General features: G+C 41.4%; 1 protein-coding gene across 10 annotated transcripts in view; it reads left to right on the top strand.

The window, feature by feature from the left end:
* Positions 1-21,986, top strand: part of MCF2L (MCF.2 cell line derived transforming sequence like) — a 156,777-nt gene that overhangs the window by 27,341 nt on the left and 107,450 nt on the right. Inside the window, exon 1 of one of the 10 annotated variants that reach the window (XM_019282896.3) lies at positions 5,088-5,507. The exons of 8 other annotated variants lie outside the window; for them this stretch is intronic. In XM_019282896.3, coding sequence (XP_019138441.1) covers positions 5,429-5,507 — 79 coding nt within the window. In that variant the 5' untranslated portion in view covers positions 5,088-5,428. Of the gene's footprint in view, positions 1-5,087; positions 5,508-21,986 lie in introns of those variants that run through there. One more of the 10 variants, XM_010394328.4, reaches the window with a different exon arrangement.

Raw genomic sequence — 21,986 nt, 5'->3', positions numbered from 1 at the left:
ATTTTCTCCTTGTGAAAGAGTGAGGTGTTGCCAAAACCAGAATACTGCCATCTCTGCTTATGAATCCCAGTTTCAAATCCCAGATGCTTTACATAATAAAGCCTAACTGGGCTGATTACCAAGAGAACTCAGTCATTCAGGGAAATAAAAGGGAAAAATCCCTTTTCTTCATGAAGGAAGAGCTCATGCCAAGAGGAGGTTGAAATGTTAAAAATGCATTTTCTGTTTGGATCTTTCATATCAACTGTCCTGTTTCCCTTTTCTTTCCCTTTTATTTAAGGCTGGGGATCAGTATCGCTCTTGTGCAGTGGGTGTATGTGGCAGTTTTTTGTAGGACCTGAGAGGACTTAACTTTGTGAAAACCACATTCAATGGGTTTCTTCCCTCTCTGCAGGAGCCCAGCTTAGGTAAGTCACCCTGGCTATGTTTGCAGTGTCTTTAGAGAGCAGTGGTGACATGGATGCTGTAGCTTCACTGCTCACACAGTCTACATATAGAGTTTTGTGGTGTTGGGGCCATCCAGAAAAGAGCGTGTGGAGTTGGCTGCCTGATGTTGACCATGTGGTATCACTAGAAAGCGGTATGGGATGTTTGGCAGGGGATTCAGCTGCACAGGCACAACCATCCATATGCTCTGCCTGTTCCCTTTGCTGCAAGCGATGCAGTAGGGCATCCAGTGCAGCCGTGCAAAGCGGCCTGGCAGCCTCTGTGTGTTTCCATTCCTTGTAGTCCTGCTTTAAATCAGTACATAATTTTTCTTCTGCTGCAGCTGCTCTTTGGCTTGTAGAGAAACTAAGCTCCTATGGGTTAAACTGGAAGCCCTCTTGTGGATTAGTAATTGATTGAAAAATAACTGACCACCTAAAGGAACTATTTCTTTTCTCTGGATGGAGGGGGAGTTACTGGTGGAGAAAACTCAGGGATTTCTGCAGGGGTTCCAGCTATTCAACATAATTCTAAATGAACTGTAAATAGAAAGAAAGCACAGAAAATTTGCAAATGTGTGAAAATATTTATTCCAAATAGTAAAATTCAGTGCTGAGTGCACACTGTTGGAGGATAAATTGGTGGTGCTAAGCAAGTGATCAGTAGAGAAGGTGAGGTTAATTGTTTGTACAAGCATGAGATGAGAAAAGAAAATGCTATTCTGTAAGCTAAGCTGTTGCCCTCACTGAGAGACCTTGACTGGCTGTGGGTAGCTCCCTGAAAACAGCAGCAGCTCCGTTGGCATTCAGTGTTGGTCCGAAAGGCAAACAAAACATTACAAACTGCTGAGAGTGAAACTGAGAACAACAAAATCCTTATGTCACACAAAATCCTTATGTCACTGAGTAATCTCAGCTGTGCCTACTTCTGGAGTACCATGTCCAGTTTTGTTCCCTTTGTTAGAGTAGAATTAGTGTACGTGGAAGAGGTGAAGGCAGTTGGAGGTATGGGGTTGCTTTTATACAAATAGGAACTAATTAGTGTAGGAAATTTTCTGTCTGGAAATCAGGCAATTGGAGGAGACATAATATCACCTACAGTGGCAGTCTGTATAGTCATGAATGGCTTGGGGATGTGAAAAGAGAGTGTTTATTTCCTGCTGTTTTCTTTTTTTTTGGTTGGTTTTTTTTTTTTTTCCACTGCTTCACAAAAGAGAAACTGGGGCACTCAGAAAACTTTCAGGAAGGTAGTTTAAACAAAAACAGTTTTTCACACAGCACGTAATTAAATTTTGGAACTCACTGATGGCTGATGTTATGGAGATCAGTGTAAAGTTAGCAGAGAAATCTTTAGGTATATTGTTGAAAGTATCTTTTGCTCTAGAAAAACTCATTACATGATTATGTGTTAATGACTTTTGGTTACCGGTTTGGTTCCCCCACATGAGTGGACAGCTGTGTGTTACTTCTGGAACACTTTCAAAATAGCCACAATTTCTTGAAAAACTAGGTAATCCTATTTGGGTGAAACTGTTTCGAAATAAAAGATGTGTGATGTTGCTGTGTTTGAACAGGATTTGCTGAAGACTACAGCCAAAACCAGAGCAAAGTGGAGGACTGAAGGAAAAGATAATGTTGTTGAGGCTCTCAAATCCAGTAGAAGTTCAGGAAAAAGTCAATACAAATCAGGCCAAATATTACACCCGTGCAGCCATGGAAATCGATTGATTAAATTCTGTAATATATTTGCTCCTTGCTTATTATCTTTGCAGTTTCACTGAAAGAAACAGGAGTACAGACCATTTGACAAAAAGAAGTTTCCAGTGCATTTTAAACATGTAAGACAGGACTGAAATGCTGTGTACTCCTCAAATTTCTGTATGAATTCCTTTGTTGCAGCAGGGGCTTGCCTGGGACTAGTGAAGATATTTTGCTAAAGGTAATACATTAGTAGAAGGTAAAAATCAGAATTCTAGAAGCAGCTTGAATTTTTAATTAAAAAAATAATTCAAAATAATCATATTGTACCTGAAAAATGACAACATTTCCTATTGTATTTACTGACTCTCACTGTTAGAACTGAGCATCTGTCCTTTTACTATCATATTTTAATTAAGCGTAAGATGTGTGGGACTGAAATGGCATGTTTAATTCCATAACATGTTTGACATGATGATCTGCAGGGGTGTGGGGATCAAGTAAAAACTTCAAAAGAGTGAAAACTGCAGTAGCTCTTCCCTGAATTATAGTGATGTTGTATTTTCAGGACTGTTTTGATTCCTTAGGTAGCTCACAGTCACATACTGGACTGATTCATGTTGCAAGGAAGCTCAGTTGGGTCTTTCTGTTAAGAGTTGATTTTAATTAGTTTAAGGTCTGTTTCTTTAGTCTGACTCAAGGTTGTTCGTGAAACCATGGATGATCCTGTTTCAAACCAGCAGAGATCATAATCCCACATTTGGTTAAGTATCTTGAAAATACTCTCTGTTCCATTCAGTAGAGAAGCTGTGCCAAAGCTTCTTACTCAGGAAGACAAGGCTGCCTGATTTCCATGAATGAACATGATCAAACAAGTACCTGATTACAAATAACCCAATTCTAAGTAAACTAACTTTCAACCCATCTAACTGAACCTTTCACGTGGATGCTTTGCTCATGCCTTGCATGCTTGGAATTTGTTTGAAGGTGTAGAAAGTCTATATAAAGTGGCAGTGTTGGTGTAACTGAGGTTTAACTAACATATTTGGGTTCTCCATTCATTTTGCACAAGTATAAATTATTATGTGCTTGTGATTCTGAAACTTGACTGGTTGATGTGGTAAAATTCTTCACTACATTTTTATCTTCCTTTTCATTGGTTATTTCACTGAGAAACTCCACGGAAAGATGGACCTTTGATATACAGGAAGCTTAAGCAGTCTGCTGATTCTCCAAGGAAAATATGAAATTACTGTTGAATTGAGGCAGGATACTCAGGGAAAGCTGGGATTGAACTAGCATCTTCCCTTGCAGTAGGTGCTTACAAATGAATATATTTGCTGCACTTCTTACTGCACCAGGAAATCGTGAAATCTTACAAGTGAAATTCGCTGTTCTGCATATGCAAAAATGCCTCAGGCCTTTAACTTGCTCCATAACAAATCCCATGGACTGTCTGACATCTGGAGTTCTCCCTGGGCTGACTGTGGATGCAATACGGTCACACAGCCTTTGGTTCAAAATGAGCCTCATCTATCCAAGTGCACCTGCAGACTTGCACACTTTTTCTCATTCATTTGTTCCTCCTGGTTCACCCCCAGAATGGCCAAGCCTGGCCTGGTAATAATGGCTTTGCTGCCCATCACTTGTTCCTTTCCTAAATGCAGTCTCAAATGACAGTCACATAAACAAAATACTTTTTGCATACAAAGTTCCTACAAATCCTGTTTTTCAGTGGTTATAATTTGTTATGGAAAAGCTTGACTGAAGACTTCATTCTGTCTTTTCTGTTAAGATTGAAATGGAAACATATAAGGCTCTAGTCATATATAATACATGGAACTGCTGTAGGCCATATTTTGAGTGGAAATAATGTAAATTAATGTAGTAAATGAATTATCTAAATTAATTTCATTGGCAGAGGAAGCCCAGATAGTTTGATGGGTCCTCTTAAAAACTTTTTGTTTTAGTTCATGTCTTCTCTAATGGTATTGTTGAGAGTTATGAACAAATCATCATAGGTATCCACTTATTTTCCTAGGAAGGGCTGCTGTTTTTACCTGCTGTATGCAATCTGTAGAAAAGAATCTTCATCTTAAATAACATAGCACAGTCTTCTTAAACATAAAGAAAAACATCCCTTTTTTCTTTTAGCCATGGATAATTTGCTTATTTTTGTGGTTAAAAAATAAGAGGAAATAGATAAAACCAATAGGAGGATTAGAAGAGTGGGAGAATTCAACTGACCATTAGCAAAAATGTGACAACAGTGAGATTTCGTAGGCATCAAGATGATCTTAAAAAAGAAGTGTTAAAAGCATCATAGTTTCAAACTTGTAAAACAGTCTGTATAAAAGTACTGAAAACCAGTTATGAGGAGTTGTATAGAGAAGCATTGTACTGCTTTCAGTCTTGAAGGTTTTCCTGTGTCCCTAAAAGTTTTCCAGTGGTACTGTACCCTCTTTAGTAAATGGAAGTTTACTGGTTATGAGGTTTGGTTTTCCTGGCTGCCTTCTGCAGCAGTTCTGTTGTGTATACTCCATACACCTTGTGGGGTCCACGGAGCCCGGCTCTAAAACCCCTTTGCCTTAGGTGGGGATACAGTTGCTGTGGAAATACCAATTTCGCAGAGTTGTAAGACTGCTGTGGCACAACATTAAAGCAAACTCCTCCTAAGAGTCCAGAAGACAGCTGTGTTTAAAGGAAATTCGACAGCGTTTAAAGGAAATTCAAAAATGACCATTCCAAACTGAACGTGAGGCCATCCTGCGGGCTGGTGAGAGCGGGATCTCCTTGCCACTGTCACTGGGAAGGCATTTGCCTTCCAAGCTGCTCACCCTGACAGCAAACTGGCAGGAAGGTGGGGGAGCCCCGGCTCACGTGAGTGGGGATGGGGCGTTCTGCGAGCTCCGGCTGCTCCCGCGGGATGCAGCGCAGCCCTTCCCAGCGCTGGCTATACGTCGGCTCCTCAGCGCTTCGCATCAATCCTGGCGTGTGAGGACTCCACTGCGGGCAAGCCCACACGCGGCAGAGGGGAGAGAAGTTCTGAGCGGTCCTGCTGTCATTAACATTCCCGGCTCTGGCTGCCAGCAGCGCCCGCCTCACCCAGGCGCTGCCAGCAGGGAACGTGGGCTCCTGCCTCTCTTTGTGCCGAGGGGAACCGTGCCGAGCGATTAAAATGCAGGGCTGCGAAGCACTGCTGTAGTGGGCTGGCTTGGGGTTTTTTTTTTTCCCCCTGCCTCCTTTAATCCTTGAGCAGGGGGGGGAGGCATGTTTGCTGTGGATTCTTTTTGTTTTATCTGAGAATGAGATGCTGGCTGAAAATTGAAGAAATGGCCCTAGAAGAATTGATGCAAAGATTAAATGCGGTTTCCCAGTGCGCTGGTAGGAGGAGCTGCTGGTCTTAAATAACGTGTTGTGTGGATGCTGTTAGGGATTTTGTAGGATTTACAGAAAATCCTGGCAATCTGACTAGCTTTCTTTATGCATGCTCTCATTAATAGGAAAGAAAACATTATGAGCTTTTGTCAGCAGGTTAAACTTTTGTTGATATTAACACTAATTAAAATTTTTTAGTGCTTAGATATTCCTGAAGCATGCTTTAGAACATCATCTTGAGTAGTTTTGGGTAGCTGTTAGCCCAGTCATATACTCTAAATGGGTCTTGATTCCCTTTTTATCTGACTCGGCTGTACCTTAATTGGGGGAATTACAGATTTGTCTAGTGAAATGGGTCTAATATGAAGCAATGAAAAGCTCAGCTAACTGTAAGCACTGCAAGCCAGTATTTTGGGTGGATATAAATTGCACTTTCATGAGAATGAAGAGTTGCATGAATTAATCGTGGTTAGTTTTACACCTGTATGGATTAAAAACTAGAGCAGATCTGCTAAAACAGTTTTAGCGCTGTAGAAAGATTATGACAATTTCTGAGATTCTTTTATTTGTTGAAAATGTAAATGCTTGTGTGTTCAAAACTAGAAGTAAGAAGCAGTGCATGATAATGTGATCTTTGATTAGATCTAGGAATGTTTTCCTGGCTATTGCTTATGCAGAATGTGAACATATTTCAGAATAAAAAGTTGCCTGGAGAGACAAGAGAGGTGGTTTTTGCATCCTTTGAAACTGTTTGGTTTGCCCTTTATTCTTGGTTGACAGATTACAGAAGTCTTGCATCTTCTTGTCATGTGAGGCAAAACAGTGATTTGAAAATACAGAATATATAAGGTATTATTCATTGCAGTATCAAAATTTGGAATTTATCTTCCTGTTTTCCTAGTCCTCTATTTCTTAAGGGTGACTTTCTCATCTTTTGCAATTTCCGTGGGGTGGAAGGAGATAATTAGCAAGATGGCTGATGCTGTAGTCTGATGAACACATAGATTAAATGACAAATATGGAATGAACAGATCAGCTGCATCTGTTTTCTTGGATAGGGAAAAAAGGTATTTTACCTTCTCAATAACATTTTTCTGGGGGGGAAACAAGATTGGATCTGACAAGAACAAGCATTAAATTACAAGTAAAAGTCACATGCACACTATTTTCTCCTTTCTTTTTATTCCTATTGATTATATTCCTATTTTCAAAACATGTCTTTATTAAATGTCTGAATATTTGTTTAGTTTCCTGTTTTGATTTTCTTAATAAGAAAGCCAGTCTGATATTTTCTAGGGCATACTGTCTTTTGCAGTTTATTTTAATAATTTGTACATTACTTTTTCCACTCCCATGAAAATGTTGATCTAGCTTTTTTGAGGCAAGATAAATTTTACGAATGTATGGTGGATTTGATTAGGAATGTGAGAGCCTTTTCTTCCTGAACTGAAGGAGAGGGAGCCTCCAGAGTGGGAGGTTTGCCTGTGACACTGCCTGTCTCTCAGCTGTGCAGCTGCAGGTACACTGTGACCTTCATGTAGCCACCAGCAGCTCCGAACGCTGTTTTCATACTTGCTGGCAGCTCTGACCATGTGCTGGTATTTAGCTTGTTAAACTTGCATATTTAAAGGGGGGAAAAAAAAAAAAAGAGAGAGAGAAAAGGCAGCCTTTACTTTACAGCCAGTTTCATGTTCATGTGGTTTAGCTGGTCCCTCTCCTCCCCCTTCTCTTTCTTCCTCTCCATTATAATCCTTGTGTGGGTATTCTCAGGCCAAAGCCAGCACTTTTCTACAGCCAGTGGTTGTATTTACAGGTGACTGTTTCAGGTTTCCTTTTCCTTCACCCCCCTCCCTCCCTTGCTGCTTTCAGGTTGCTTAGACTGTTTCTCTGTCGCTGTCTCCCATGCTTGGGCTGTACACTGTCCTTGGGTCAAATTATCCTGTCTGGCTTCACAGCAGTTCTGTTGATTCAGAAACCTTTTGTAAACAAAGATTTCCTTAACAGCCCAAGATCATGTTCAGACTTTTTCAATAGCTCCCTACTCAGGAGTAATTGAAATGCAGAGGTTACCCTGGCTTCCTCCTGGTGCAGCTGTCCACCTTCAGGCATCAAGGAATTTTCTCCTTTGTAGGATTCTAGGTTAAAAAAACCCCAGAAAACTGTTTTTCCTTAGCTTGTATTTTTTTTTTCTGAATTATACTGTAGGCAGGCTGAGATTTATCCCAGGTAGTTTTAAGCTTTTGCGTCAGAAGAGGGATTCTCCTAAAATCCTTGTGCACTGAACAGAGAGAAGGGGGCATGTTAAGATGTTAAGAAGGAAAGTCCTTCTACCTTCTGAGGTGCACTGGTCTTTCCTGTGACTGGGTCAGGGGGCCAGGAAGCCTGGAGTAGCTCAGCTCCTAACCTAGCATCTCCCAATGCCTGAGGTTAGGAATAGTAGGTCTGGGTGTGTCCGTAATCTTTCACTGTTCTACCACAACAGCCTTTATGCCTCTGGCTGCTTTCCTGCTGGCAAGTCCCCTGTGTCAGTCTGGCACTCACACAACCTTTCTGGGCTACTCATCCCTCACTGCCACAGCAGCACTTGCCTTAGCGGTTCTGCTCCCTCTTCTCTGACCAAATTCTGATTTACTCACATTCCCAGCCCCCATGGTACGTTACTGACCTCTCCTTACTCTCTTATGAGTGTGTGATCCTCTCACTGGATCCCTCGAGTGCCTTCCTCTGCCACATTTCACAAATCCAGACAGCTTTCTCTGGCAAAGCTTTGGTTGATTATTTCTCATCTTCCTCACCTTCACCTTATCCTCCAACACGTGTCTTCTACTTCTGAACACACTTAGCTACCAAAATCAGGCTCCCTAGTTTAATATTATCATCTGCTTCATATTCATGCTCTGACTCCTGTTCCACAGTTCAAAATAACATTGCACCCTACCCTTTTCCAACAGCTATAAAGGGTGTTCCCATGGCATTTTCTTTAATTTTTTTGCAGATCCACTCCTCAGTCTTCCCAGCCACTTTCCTTCTATCAAATGGCCACCTGGACTTGGATGACCAGACTAATTGCTTTTGCTGTTCTCATATAAATCCATAAAATAAGGCAGAAATTATTTAAAGAAATTCTCTGGGTGTGGTTTTTTGGTTTTGTTTGGTTTTTTTTAAAATTTATTTTCTATTAGAATTGTGAGGTTATTTCAGAAAAAAACTGTGACATTATTATTGATACTAAAAAAAAATCCTGGTTTTGTCCATGTTTATTGTTTTGATGGATAATGGCATAATTTCTGTTCATTTGGACATAGTTTTTACTTTCCTTCTTCTTTTTCAGTTGTTGCTGTGTTAAATTCAACTCTCTTCCACAAATTTCTGTTTATGGACAGAGCTTCCCCTCCCCATGGAACAGTAGCTCAGAGGTTGAAGCCTGAGATGATGAATAGTTCTGACCTGGGACCTCATGCATTGTCCATATCATTGCCATGGGGGTTCTGCTGAGGACTCCCTTTGCTCTGACTGACACAGAAACAGTGTTAAGGCACCAGCTCCTGATGTCAGTCACTACCCTACATTTGCATCATTTGGAAGCCTTGCAGTGACGTGTTGTCTAATTCATGCAAACAGGCAATACAAGTCTGACATTCTCAGCCCTAAGCTTGTGGAAGCCCCGCTATAACAGTTTCTTTCCACCTTGGAAAAGCGCCACTATTACAGCTACCATCTGTTTCCTCTCCTCAAATGCAATTTTAATGCTCTTCAGAAAGAAGAAACATCTGCAAACCAAAGAAGGAAAACATGTGGTTCCGCAGTAAATACGTATGCAGTGCTGGTATTTTAAGTACAGGTAGCATCCTGTAGCCATTTCAGCCTCAGTCACTTTTCAATAGCTCCAGATTTTCAGTCTTATTCACAATTTGGGCCCAAACTTTACATTACATTTCCCTGACTTTCTGTTCTTGACAGGCAGGCTTTTGAAGTTTTGAAAGCTGGCTCACCTGTAGTGACAAATTAGGCACAGATGTAGGAGAAAGGAACTCGCACACCATCTCCAAGCATCACTGGGGTGAGTTAGATTATTGCAAGAACAAACAGGAACATCCTGAGGCATTCTGAAGGGACATTTTAAAGTTGTGGGCAGCTGGAAGGACCTGTTCTGTGTGTCCTCCCCATTCCTACACTCTTGTGAGCTTGCCTGCACTTTCTTACCTTTGTAGCTTCTGTCCTTGGTTCACTTGATTTTCAGGTTTGGGAACCCAAAAAGTCTTTCTCCATGTGGCAGAGTGCTCTGTTTGCCTCTGTTAATTTGGCAGGTAGGCAGGTCTGAGCATGAATGCATTGATTTACTACTTGGCAACTTTCTATGTAGCTGATAGAGTTGGAGAGAGCCATGTGAGAGGTCTGAAATCTGCAGGTTGTTGGCACATCCACGGCACCCAGGTGGCCTTTACTGGTAATGGGGCATGCCTCTGCCTGGTATTAACTTGCTGGCCTTTAGTTTCAGCTTTTCTGCTGAAAGTAGAAAAAGTAGGCATGTCCTTCCTGACATGAGGTTTAAAATTTTAAAAATAAAGATGGGAGCTGCAGTTGAACAGACACAATTAAGCAGTTAGGAGTGGATTGCTCATATTTGCTATGGGGATGTACTGTCACAGCTCCTGGGAGCCCCTGCATGACATCCATTTCTTAGCATATTCTGGCCTAAAACAAAATCTTTATTTTACTACTGAAACAGCTGAATCTAGTGAAACTAGTGGGAGTAAAGTTCAGAGATGGCAACAGTATCTTCCTCATGAAAAGGAGCTAGCTGCCTTTTTGGGAATCTGAGGAAAAATATTTTAGTATTTTGTTCAACATCAAGGTTGATTGCATCTTATTTTTAGCCAAGCTATTTTTGCTTAAAGATTGTGTCCCAAAACAGTTCATAACAAGAGGGTTTCTTTTTTTTTTACATACAACTCCTCCCCCTGGCCCCTACCCCCCCCAAAAAAAAAAACAAACAAAACAGCAAAAAACCAAGAACCACTTGACTTCATATCCATATCCATGTGCAATTTCTGGTACTGTCAGCAACCTCTCTTATGTCACCTACCCCAGTCTTTCATTGATTTTAGTGGCAGTTACTGAACTACAGTAGGAAAACTGCGATCTGGGCAGATATCTTTCAACAGATTCAGGGCAAAATAGGTATTAAATAGTAAATGATGGCACATTTAGAATGACTTTTCATAGGATTATGGGCTGCATACTTGTCAGTCTCCTCTTCAGTTTATGGACTTTGGGTAGATATACTTAAAGCTTGCAGAGCTGGGAAAGCCCTGCCTGGATTTAAATACTTAGTGATATGAAAGAAGAAAAAAGCCTGTTACTTTAATGTGGTTTTATTATCATGGTGTCTCAGAATACTTTCTTGGCAAGAGTGCCTGGCACAGCTGTCTGCCATGCTTCCAACCAAAGAGAGCCAAACTGCAAGATTACCTTGTGCATATCAAATAACAGGGAACTTCTGCAGAAAAAGAACAGCACAGAGCAGGGACGGGGTGTCTGCATGTAACGCTGGCTGTGTTGTCTTCAAGGTGTTTGCTCTAAGCTGATGTGTTGGCCAATGCCTGGGAGCAGGAGGCATTTGGGTCACTCACTTTTTCATTTAATGAAGAAGATCAAGCCAGCTACTTGGGATTTTGTTGTTTGTGTGTCAGCTCCAACAACTTCTTAAGGTTTTCAGTATCTGAAACACTGCATTTCATCTGGAACTTTGAGTCTACTGTTTTACAGTATCCGGCTTAGTTCCATTGTTTCTTTTGTCCCATTAAATAGCAGCTCTCATTTCCGACAGAAAGAACAGAATCTTGAATGCTTTTATATGGATTAATTGCTTGTAGGTCTCTTGAGTTAGCCCTGCAATACTGTGTTGGCTATTTTGACCTCTCTAGTTACTTATCCCCACAACTGCATAGCTCAAGCATGAGCCACTTGGCTTGCCACACATAGGAATGCAGCTTTGTGGTGATGCAAACTGTCTGGAAGTCCAGCCTTTAACATTGCCTTTAACAGCACCATGGGTGCAGCTTCCTCATGCCTTGTGGAACAGTCACCCAAAGCACACAGTCTTGGGTGCAGGTAGAGATGGAATCATCATCTTGGAAGTTGACTTCCTGCACAGTGTAGGCAGTTTCAGACAATAGATCCCCTTACTTAAAGCAGTCTTGGATGTTAGTTATATCCTCAGTCTGTCTCTGCTGGTCTTTCTGTGGCTTTTGAGATTTTGTGATAATGCTTTACATTTCTTGATGACTGACGGGAAGTGCTAATTGAGTTGTGGTGTACCAGGGCCATGGAGCTGGCTGTTGGGCTTCCCATACGGTTCCCTGGAGCAGCAGGGATTTGGGCACAATGAAACCATGCTGCAATGACTAAATGTTAAATTTGGTCACACAAAAGGTGTAACTGGCTGTGAGTTTCAGCATGGGAGAAAGCTGAAACGGAGAAGCCTTGTGATAGCCATCCCCAAACACATCTGCCTTTGTGTGAAGGTTGGTGGGGTTTGAGCTTGGTAGGAGCTGGTGTGATGGTGCCTTAGGCAGTTAAATCCCTTTCAGGACACAGGGTAAGGCAGTTTCCTCGTAGAATGTGGCACTCAAATTGTGGTGAGCTGATAAAGCACAGTGCAGCATGGTACCACCAGGTTTTGAAGATTTAGGTGTGTAATGCTGCTTGGCAGCAGTCTGCCTTTTTAAAATTGATAATCTGGGCAAACAGGTATTTGGCAAGTTGAGAACCACACCGCTGTGCTAAAAGTAAGCTCTTGTTTTTCACCTGTGCTGTTATTTCAGGGCTGTCACCCTTCCTATGCTTGAGGCATTTGCTAAGTGACAGTTTTACTAGAACTCTTTCTGCCTGCAGCACTTCATGTGGCAGGCAGAAAATTTGCACCAAGAAGTGACTGTCCTAGTTCTTTTATAGTCTCAATTCTTGTTGAGCCAGAAATGTATCTTCCTTTTCTTTCAATTCCTGCCTATCATCTGATGAATTTAAAGGGAGGGTGGCTTTGCATATGAAACATCAAGATAATTTATCCAAACAGAAAATGATGAGAATACACATAGCTGATTTTAAAAATTACTCTTCAGACTACAACACTCATTGTTAAAAATATCAAATGATAAATTGCAGCCTTTCTGTAAACAGTCTTGTGTCTGGCTTCTGGGATGGACAAAGTCCTTTCCTTTGGTCACTATTTTGTCCTGGGCTGCTGGTTTTGTCTCCAAGTAACCCTGTGTTACTTAGCCAGTCATTTTAGGTTACCTCACATCACATGCCAGTGTTTGAACAAGAGCTTTGTAAAACCAGTCTTGTATCAGCTTTTGGCCCATGAACCAAATGAACCAGTGCATTGTGTGACTGACTTGTTTCCTCTTTCTGCATTTACCTAGCGTGTGTTACTACAGGCATGGTGCCTACTGAAGCAACTGCTGTGGAAAAGCCCCACCAAACTGAAATGTTTCTTATGGCTCTGTATCCTGCTGCTGTGGAAGATTTGTAATTGAATTGGTTTATCTCTATTTCCATTATCTCAGCATTTGCAATTTTCAGATTTACTGCAGTGAAAAGACTCATTTGGTAATTCATATGGGGAGCTGAAAGCTGAGTGGGTTTTTCTGATTCCCTGTCTGCCTCTGAGAAGTGCCCGAACTCTCAGGCAGGTTTCTGCTGTGTGGGAGGGCAAAGTTTACCCATCTTGTATCCTTTTGCTGATACATACGTGAATTTGTCTCTCCAAACACCAGGTAATTCTTCTCCTGGCTTTTGTTTTCAGTTTCTAGCTGAGTCTGGAACTTGGTTGTTATTACCAAATAGATTTATAAAAGGAAGCTTGATGCTTTCTTACTTAGCATTTCGCTTTTTTGAGACACTTTACTCAGCCTTTCAGTATATTTGTAATGGCAAAGTACATTTATATAAAATTCTCTATTCGTGTTATAATACTTAAAAACAAAATTAAAGCTCCCACACAAACATTCAGTGAAACAAAGTAGATTAAAAAGCATGTTTGTTTTGAGGAAGGAATTTTTCCAGCTTTCTTTGAGGACTGTTGGCAATGGAAGAAGGAGAAGGATAGGCTAAAGAAGCAAAACATGCGTGTTTGGTTATGCAGCTTGGATGAGAATAGAAAGCTGGCAGAAACAAGGTGGTATAAAAAGATTCTCTGGATGCTTTGCTCATAGATGGTCGTTTATTAGGACATGAAGCTGGGTCCCTATAATACACTGTCTGAAAAACAATAGCTTTATGTTCAATAGTTATGATGGAATATGTCCTACATTCACAGAATCACAAGAGTGATGAAAATTCATCATCATTACTTAATTCATGCTTGAGTACATGCCAGGCTCTAATTATGAGATAGCTCCAGTCTGCTCAGGACCCAGATGTTTACTGTGATCCTGGCACAGGTGGTTTTGTTGAGGACAGCAACAGTCAAAAATTCCATTTCTGGGTTTTGTGCAGCAGCTGCTGAGGCTGCAAGTGGCCTGTGGGATGTACATTGGAGTTCTGATACTAGAGATTTGAAGGTAAAGAGAGGCAAAGAGCATCTGAGTGCGCTGGAGGGATCAAAAGGAAGTCACCAAAATTCCAAAGTTGTTGATGGTTTTCAAAATGCTACCAACAGCTGACAGAGGGAAAAAAAATAAAGGACCTCTCCAAGTCAGATAAATCACTTGTGAAGTAAAGGTAAGAAAAAAATACAAACCAATACATAGCTCTTTTAGCTTTCTAATTCCATACTTTCTTAATTTCCTTCCGCTGAGTCTCTTCAGTGTTTCTTACTCCCAGCTCATGCTTTACTTGCCTTTCAAGGACATTGCAATCTGCATCTGACTTCAGTGCCATCATTGTTTCAAAGTCAATTCCTTTGAAAATGGTATACCTGAATTTCTTTGAGACCACAAAGCCTGGAGCAGGAGAGGGATATTAATAGAAACAGCTTCTCTCTGTTGTTGTATGAAGACAGAAGATGAATTATTTCAGTGTGGCAGGTGGAGGTGTTTTTCAAAGCAACTGTTTGCATTTTTGAAGATCCAACAGGGAATTAAAAAGGTCTGGGTGGCATAGAGAGCTGGCATAATTTTGCATAAGGAGAGCAAAGGTACAAATTAAATACTACACTGCTAATTTTGCTAGGTGTGCTTAGCAATTATCCAGGTTAAAGTAGTACTAGCAGTTCCCATCCAGCCTTCAGAAAATCAGGAAGAAACTTTGCTGCATCCTACCACATGCCTTTTAAAACATGGAAACAGAACAATTACTTTGGGCTTTATTTGATACTCTTTTTAAACACCTTTAATCCCACAATGATTCTTTTAGGATAATGGTCTAGGTCTGAATTCAGTAAAGACTCTGCCTGACATTCATATGATGCTGCAGGGAACTCTTGTTGGAGCTGGTGGGAAGAGGCAGGATTTAAATTTTATCCCCAAAGGAGGGTGAGAGTGTAGAGAAATACAAGAATAGTTTGAAGGGAAATACAGGTATTTGAGACAGTCCTGATGTGCGACTGCCAAGGCAGGAAGGGACGTGGGTGTTACCATTTGGCACTTGGATAGTGGAGAAGCCCCTCCTGTTCCCCCACATTCCCTCAGGAGTTCCTCTCCCATCCTTTCCCATCAAGTAGCTCCTGACGTTCTGCACGTGGACATTGCCTGAGCTGCAGTGTGGCTGGTGGCTCTTTGGTGTGCATCCTGCCTGAGAAGGAAGGCAGGAGCAGGCAGAGCTACGAGGCAGAGGAGCCTCCCAACTCACTCGGTATCACCACCACCCTGGACCAGCAGTCTTGCTGGCTCGACAACCAGTCTGCAAGTCTTCCTGACATATGAGACATGTGATGCATGGCTGGTACAGAGAGCTCGACCTGTGTCATTAAATAGCAACAAATGGAATTTATCATATTCAATTTTAGAGATACACGTGGAAGAAAAGGAAGCAAGATGTGTACATCCACTCTGCTCTCTTTCCTAACCCTTTTCTCTGCTTCCTGCTCCTGGCAGCAGATCAGCTGTGTGTTAGCCTTACAGGGGGGTATTTTTGTTCATTAGGTTCTGTGGGGTTCTCACAAGCCTTGCCACTGTGTGTTGCTCTCCTGTGCAGGGAGCAGGGCTGTGCTGGGGGTTTGCAGATCTTGCCTCTCCACAGACCCTGCCCTACAGCCTGTCCGGGACTGTAAGGGCCGCCCTGTCTGTCAAGGATGCTTCATCCCACTGAGATCAGAATGCTTCTCAGGCAGCTGCACTGGCTACGATTTACTGGAGTTGAAAAGTACTCAGGAAAAAGTTATTAAAAGTGTCAGGTTTAATTTTATAGCACCATTAATGCTGGAGACCTCTGACTTTGAAAATTACAATGGACTGGTAATTGCAGAAGGAAGAACTTAGTTTAACTATTTATGCCTTTAGAAAGGAATTTTGAGGGTCAAAGCCTGATTTTTAAAGTGTGTTGCTAATAATACATTAGGCAATGAATTAGTAAGTCATTAAACTATGAATAAATGAAATTGTGTTTGTTTTAAAGGCTGGTCATCTGCTCTGCTCCATTTTTTGTACAGCCTGCCAAATCCTTTGCAGATGAGCTATACTGCTCTCGACAGATCCCTGCCTCAAGTAACTTGTTATCTGTATTTGACACAGCAGAAGAGGAAACATCAGACAAGCGTGGTGGAATTGGTGAGGGAGGGAGGGAGAAACATTCCCAGCAGAAATAAGGTCAGGCGCATCACTGCACAGAACTGCCAGCGGGCTTCAAGCAGTTTTTCTTGTTTGGGAGAATAAGGGGTGTGTGCCCCATGGTATCTCTCAGCAGGTCTGGTCCTCTGCTTGCAGAAGTGAGAGTCCTGTTGTGGCTCCTGCCCAGCTCAGTCACCTGGGTTTCCTCTCCTAGAGATGAGGTGGGATGGGAGGGAGCAGGGCGAGGCAGAGCTTGGCACTTGAGTGTCTCCTCCCCTGATAAAGTGAGGGCACGGCAAGGGTGGGAGCTTAGGGAAACAGCAACACCCGTCCCATCTGGAGGCAGCCTGGGAGGCGTCTGGTCAGTGATGACTCTGTGTAAACCTGGATATCCGGGGCTGCTACCTGGTCTTACTCTTCACCTCAGCTGTTTCTGTCAGCAAGCAACCAAAGTTAGGTTATGAACAGTTAAGACATGAAATAGCATTTGTGCTCCAATGTTTTAGTTTCCATCTTTGCAGCTTTTTTTCCTAGTTTTTGAGAAATTGTTTGAAAAATGGCGTAAAATATCATGTTTCACCGTGCTTGATGGAGAGTTGTGGGTTTGTATGGTGTAGAGTCAACATTTGGTGAGCTTATTAGGTTCTGACAGCCGTTACATGGCCAGTCAACAGAACTGGAGTTTCTACACGCAAAAGTTTCTAATGTCAAGCAGCAGTTTGACTGCTATTAATAAACCATGTTGCTGCTACCTAATAAATGAGACCAGTTTAAAAAATCCAAACAAACAAAAGCAAAACCCAACAGCAACCATTTCTAATAAAGTTTTTAATTTTTTAAGCTTTTTGGAAACAGTTGGTCCCAAACCATTTTCCAAGCACATCTGCTTTTTCTTTTTCCCTTGCCTTTAGCTTCCCATGGTTTCTCTTGTATCAGGTGGGTGCCTTGCAGTTGTTCGAACCATTAAACTGGTTGTTGATTGAACAGAAATTTGCTGTTCTCTTTTCCTGAGGGCATTTGAGCTGACACCAGGGCAACAGTGAGAACACATGGCCATGGCATTGGAGGAACAGGGATGGGGTATGACTGTTCCTTCACTAGCAGTCTGTAGTTAATTAAGAGGAGAAATGGTGAAACTCCTGTGACGGTCTCCCGCAATTTTTGTTTCCTGGATAACTGAATCAAGTACAATCATCTCTTTAGGAGTTTACTGTCTTGGTTAACTTCAAATCTGAAATGGGTGGTTTTTGGTAGAACATTATAGCTGTTAGTTTGTCGACTGGCAAAGCAGAGAGAAGCTGCTTGATCTGTTTGTTACCATACTGCGGGTACTTGATTTCTACGAAGATGTGCATGGATCCACTGCCCATTAAGCCCAGTTTCTTGACTGAGTCTTTACACTTACATTTTGGTGACTTTTACATGCTTCTGTCAAGATTTAATTGAATTTTGAGCTCACCGGTTATCTTGGAGTTCATTTCAGTAGGTGTAGTATTGGGCTTCTAGTCTTCCATGTTGCATGAAATAGAAATGTGATATTTCTGTTCATTCTCTCCCCTGCCAGTAACTGAGGACTGCTGTACTTCAAGGGGTAATATCTGCACACAGTTTGTTTTCGCACAAGATTTTGATTGCTGTGAAAGTTAGAAATAGTTACATTTTATATGGTACCACTTTTCCAAACTCTTAGTTTTTTCACCCTATTAAACAAATACATGATGTACTAAGCAATATTTTACTTTGAAGATCAGAACTGTATAGTTAGAAATTACAGGGAAATTCAGATTCTAGTATGTATAAACCAGAATTTCTTCAAGTGCCACATTTTTAACTCACCTTGTGAGTAAATAGGATGGAGGTGCAACCAGTGATTGACTTAGACTCTGTGTTTCCCTTTGCATCTTGACCTTGTACTATGTCTAAAGAAACAAATGTGATGGGATGGTGATCTGGGAAGGCACGATGCTGAATGCTGAGTGTACATATTGAGTCTGAGAAGTGACATTTTGTTGTGACTTTCATTTACCTTTTGTTTTCTGGTTGAGTTTATCAATTTACAGTTTTGCCTTAGCTGAGTCCAGAATCAGAGAAAAAAGTTTGAAAAGCAGCATTGCTTAAACTAGAGACAAAGTGTACATTATATTAGTAACAACTTCCAGGTATGTGTAAGCAATCAACTGCAATGATAAGAAGAGCTAGAAGTATTTTTTTTAATGAGACACCTTTTTTGATTTTTTCCAAGCTATCTGTTGAGAGCTATAAGTATTGTTAAGATTTGCCATTTGTCCTGTTCTGTCCAAGAAAAAAATAATTTTGTAGCAGCTATGTGCTGTTTTGCTAGCCTCGATATGAAACATACTTATTAGATGTTTGTCTTTTCATTTAGAAGTCTATTTTCATAATAAACTTATTTTTCAGTGCTAAATTATTAATCTTAAATGTTATCTGAGAACATTTTGGTCATTTACTGGTTATTAACTTTTATTAATAATTTATCATACTTGCAAAGTTAATATGAGAGACATTTTTTTAACTTTGTGTCTGCTATCAATTCTTGTGTTGCCGTTTGATGAGAATATATTCAAGCTCTTTAATTTCTTCCTTCAGCTGGAAGAGTGCCTTAAATCATGGAATTGAGGCATGAGATTTATTCTGAAAAGGAAACGGTACATCTAGGTTTGAATGAGTGCCCAGTGTTTGCTCCTTTGAGGCCTTGTGGTTTTTTCTCTGTCTGCTGATCTATAAGATCATGAAAGAGTAGGTCTCTCACCCAAGGCATTGCGTTTTATACTTTATTAAAAATTGCACTCCATAACCATCAAAACTTGTAAAAATAAACTGTAATATGTTATTTATTATTATGATGTCTTGTTTGCACATGTACAACCCTGTCTCTCCCCCTCTATCCCTGCCTGCACGGGAGGGACCATTTCTGTATCGATACAATATAGACAGGATGATCCCAAGTCTTCCTCGCCTGTTTTCTCTGGGATGCTACAGCAAAGCAGCTACTCCGAGTAGCTGGAGGATCAGTCCCCAGCGCTGAGCAGGAAGCACAGGGCCATTCTGGCAAAGCCAGAAGCAGTTTCCTTTGCATGGTAGAGCTGCTCTCTCCTCTCCTCAGAGTCCTGAGAGGTTAACTCTCATCCTGGCCTCTGCTCCTGCTACTGCTGTCCTAAGCAGGTCCCTCCTCAGGTCTCCTGCCTGAGGTCCCTCTGCTGTACCCAACCTCACACCACACCTCCCAGCGCCTGTATCTCCTGTGCCCTCATTCCTTTTCAGTCCCCAGCTGTCCCTCCCCAGTACCAAGTTCCTTCCCTTCCACAGGCCTCCTTGTAGAGTCTACTTTCACTAGGAGTTGACTCTGTCTGGCCTCTTTTCGCATTTTGCTGCAGTCTCACTGACCAGCCTTCCCCAAGCTGTGGGCTGGGCTGGTGTCCACCCTGCGCCAGCAGCCACGTATTCTCTGCTGGGGATCCTTCTACCTCCCACACCTGGTGGTTTTTCTACCAGTGAGAGGAGGCAGGGGCTTGAATCAGGGAAAGGAGTGAGCTCCAGGCCAGAGTGAGTGTTTCTGGGGTGCCATGGCAAGCCCCAAGGCCGCAGGTGCTTTAACCCCTTCACTTCTGGTGTGCTGTCATCACACCAGAGCTTATGTGCTCTGGTGCACAGAGCTTATGTGCACCTTATGGAGAGAAAACTACCCTCTGTCTGTGGTGCTCGAAGGGGTTCTTGCTTCGCTTGTGGGTGCTCAAAGGGGTGACATACCAGAACAGTTTGTCAGAAACAGAGGGTAGAAGAACGCTAATATGGTGTGGATAAGAGATGTGTCTGCTTGTTCGAACATGGAGGAAGTAGATCCTTGATCTTCACTGCCGTAGAAGATTGCATCACCCAGCACCTAACAATAAAGACGACTTTTGAAGGTTCTTTGTTGGTAGGGCCCCCTTCAGAAAAGAAAGGCGATCTTGTTCTGCCAATCCTTTAATGACTGTGTCTTTCTGTGTGCATTTGGGGGAAGGGGGGGTTCAGATAGCCAGATGAATTTTAACAGAAGGTCTTTGTGTAAAATATATGCACATTAAGAAAGAAATATATTTTAAATCAGTTTTCAAGAAGAACGTGAAGTTACAGGGGGGAAAAAAGTGTAGCGGTATTTGTTCTATTTTGCGGTTCCTTTGCAGAAAATACTCAGAGCATTGTACTTCAAAACTGTTTCCATTTTTCAAACCTATTTCTGGTTAAGTTTTATTGGAAGGAATTTGTTCAGCTGTGTGTATAAGGCAGTAAGTACATTTAGAAAGGTTGAATTATGGGGAATTCTGTTTGCTGTCCTAGTCTTCGTCGTGTGTTGAGGTTATTTGGAGTTGTATAAAAATTGAGCAGTTTAATATTAGTTATTTATTTCTCAAGCACCAAAATAAAAAGACGTAATCCTTTATTCAAGCAAACTAAATAGGGTTGGTAATTGGAGACTTGAGGATTTAGGATCTCTTTGTTGTTTTATAGCACTGTCCACCCATTACAAATGAATTTGTAATTTATTCTCCCAGTCTGTGATAATCACCTGCCAACCCTTGACAGTTCTGCATACTTGTGATTTAATCAATTCCGTCCTCCTAAAACATGGAACAGGGTTTTAATTGCCTTTTGTGAAGAATTTTGCCAGCAGTGGAATGGAGCCTCATTCCTTCATTTGCAGACAGAAACTGCCGACTCTGGTAGTTCTGAAGTTTCTACAGACTTTGAATCTACCTTAAATACATTTGCTTTAGCCCTTTTTTATGCCTAAAAATATTAACACAGTCTTGAAGATTACTTTTCTCTCCTTAGACAAAGGACTTTGGCCATCACACTTATTGTTTCTGTACTTTGTAAAAACTGTTAAATATATGATGCATCATTTATCTGCCTGCATGTGTGTACAACTTGTAAATAATTTAATGTTTTACTTTTCCACTTGGCCTCTTCACACAACTGTAAAATAAGGAAGATAAAAGTCTGCTAAATTATTGATTCACTGGGAAATTGAAACAACCAACATAAATCAAGCACTGGAAATGGTTCCCTTTTCCTCTGTGGGGATCAAAGCAGTGAACACTACTGGGTAACAGTGAGGGAGCTAAATGGATCAGATGATTATAGAATAATTTAGATTGGAAAGGGCTTCTGTGGGTATCATCTAGTCCAACCACCTGCTCAAAGCCAATCTACTTATTAGAGACAAGCTTGGTTGAGTCTTGAATGCCTCCAACAGTGGAGATGATCCAGGATGGAGGCATTCCAGAGTCTCCTGTATCCATGGGTACATAGACAGGGCACATCAGACCCGTTGCCTGGCTGTCTGGTGGATTTTGGTGGTAGTCTGCAGTGTTAAAAGTTTTCCTGCAGATTAAAACCTTTGCAGCAAGGTGTACAGGTGCTCCAGTGCCATTGTAGCAGAGCAGAAAATTTTGCAGCTCACTGTAAATGGATCTTTAATAGATCAAAGCATGGTGACTATATGAAGGCTTCTAGGTCTTGCTACTTGAAGTAATTTGTATCAATTTTCATAGTAGACAGTTGTTTCTTTCAGTTATTTACTGTGTTTTATATATACATATAGTATACATTGTAGTAGTTGTCACAGATTGTTTTAAATGTTTAAAGAGAATTAAATGATTGTACATAGGGAAATGTGGTGAGATATTATTAGTATCCAGAACAGCAGCAAAGTCCAGGCATGTAGCTGCAAAGCAGAGCATAGTATAATTTGTGGTTTAATAAAGAGCTA

Source organism: Corvus cornix, chromosome 1, assembly GCF_000738735.6.
Source record: "Corvus cornix cornix isolate S_Up_H32 chromosome 1, ASM73873v5, whole genome shotgun sequence".
NCBI lineage: Eukaryota > Metazoa > Chordata > Aves > Passeriformes > Corvidae > Corvus > Corvus cornix.
The sequence above is the reverse complement of the archived record's forward strand: the minus strand, read 5'-3'. Positions and strand labels throughout refer to the sequence as shown.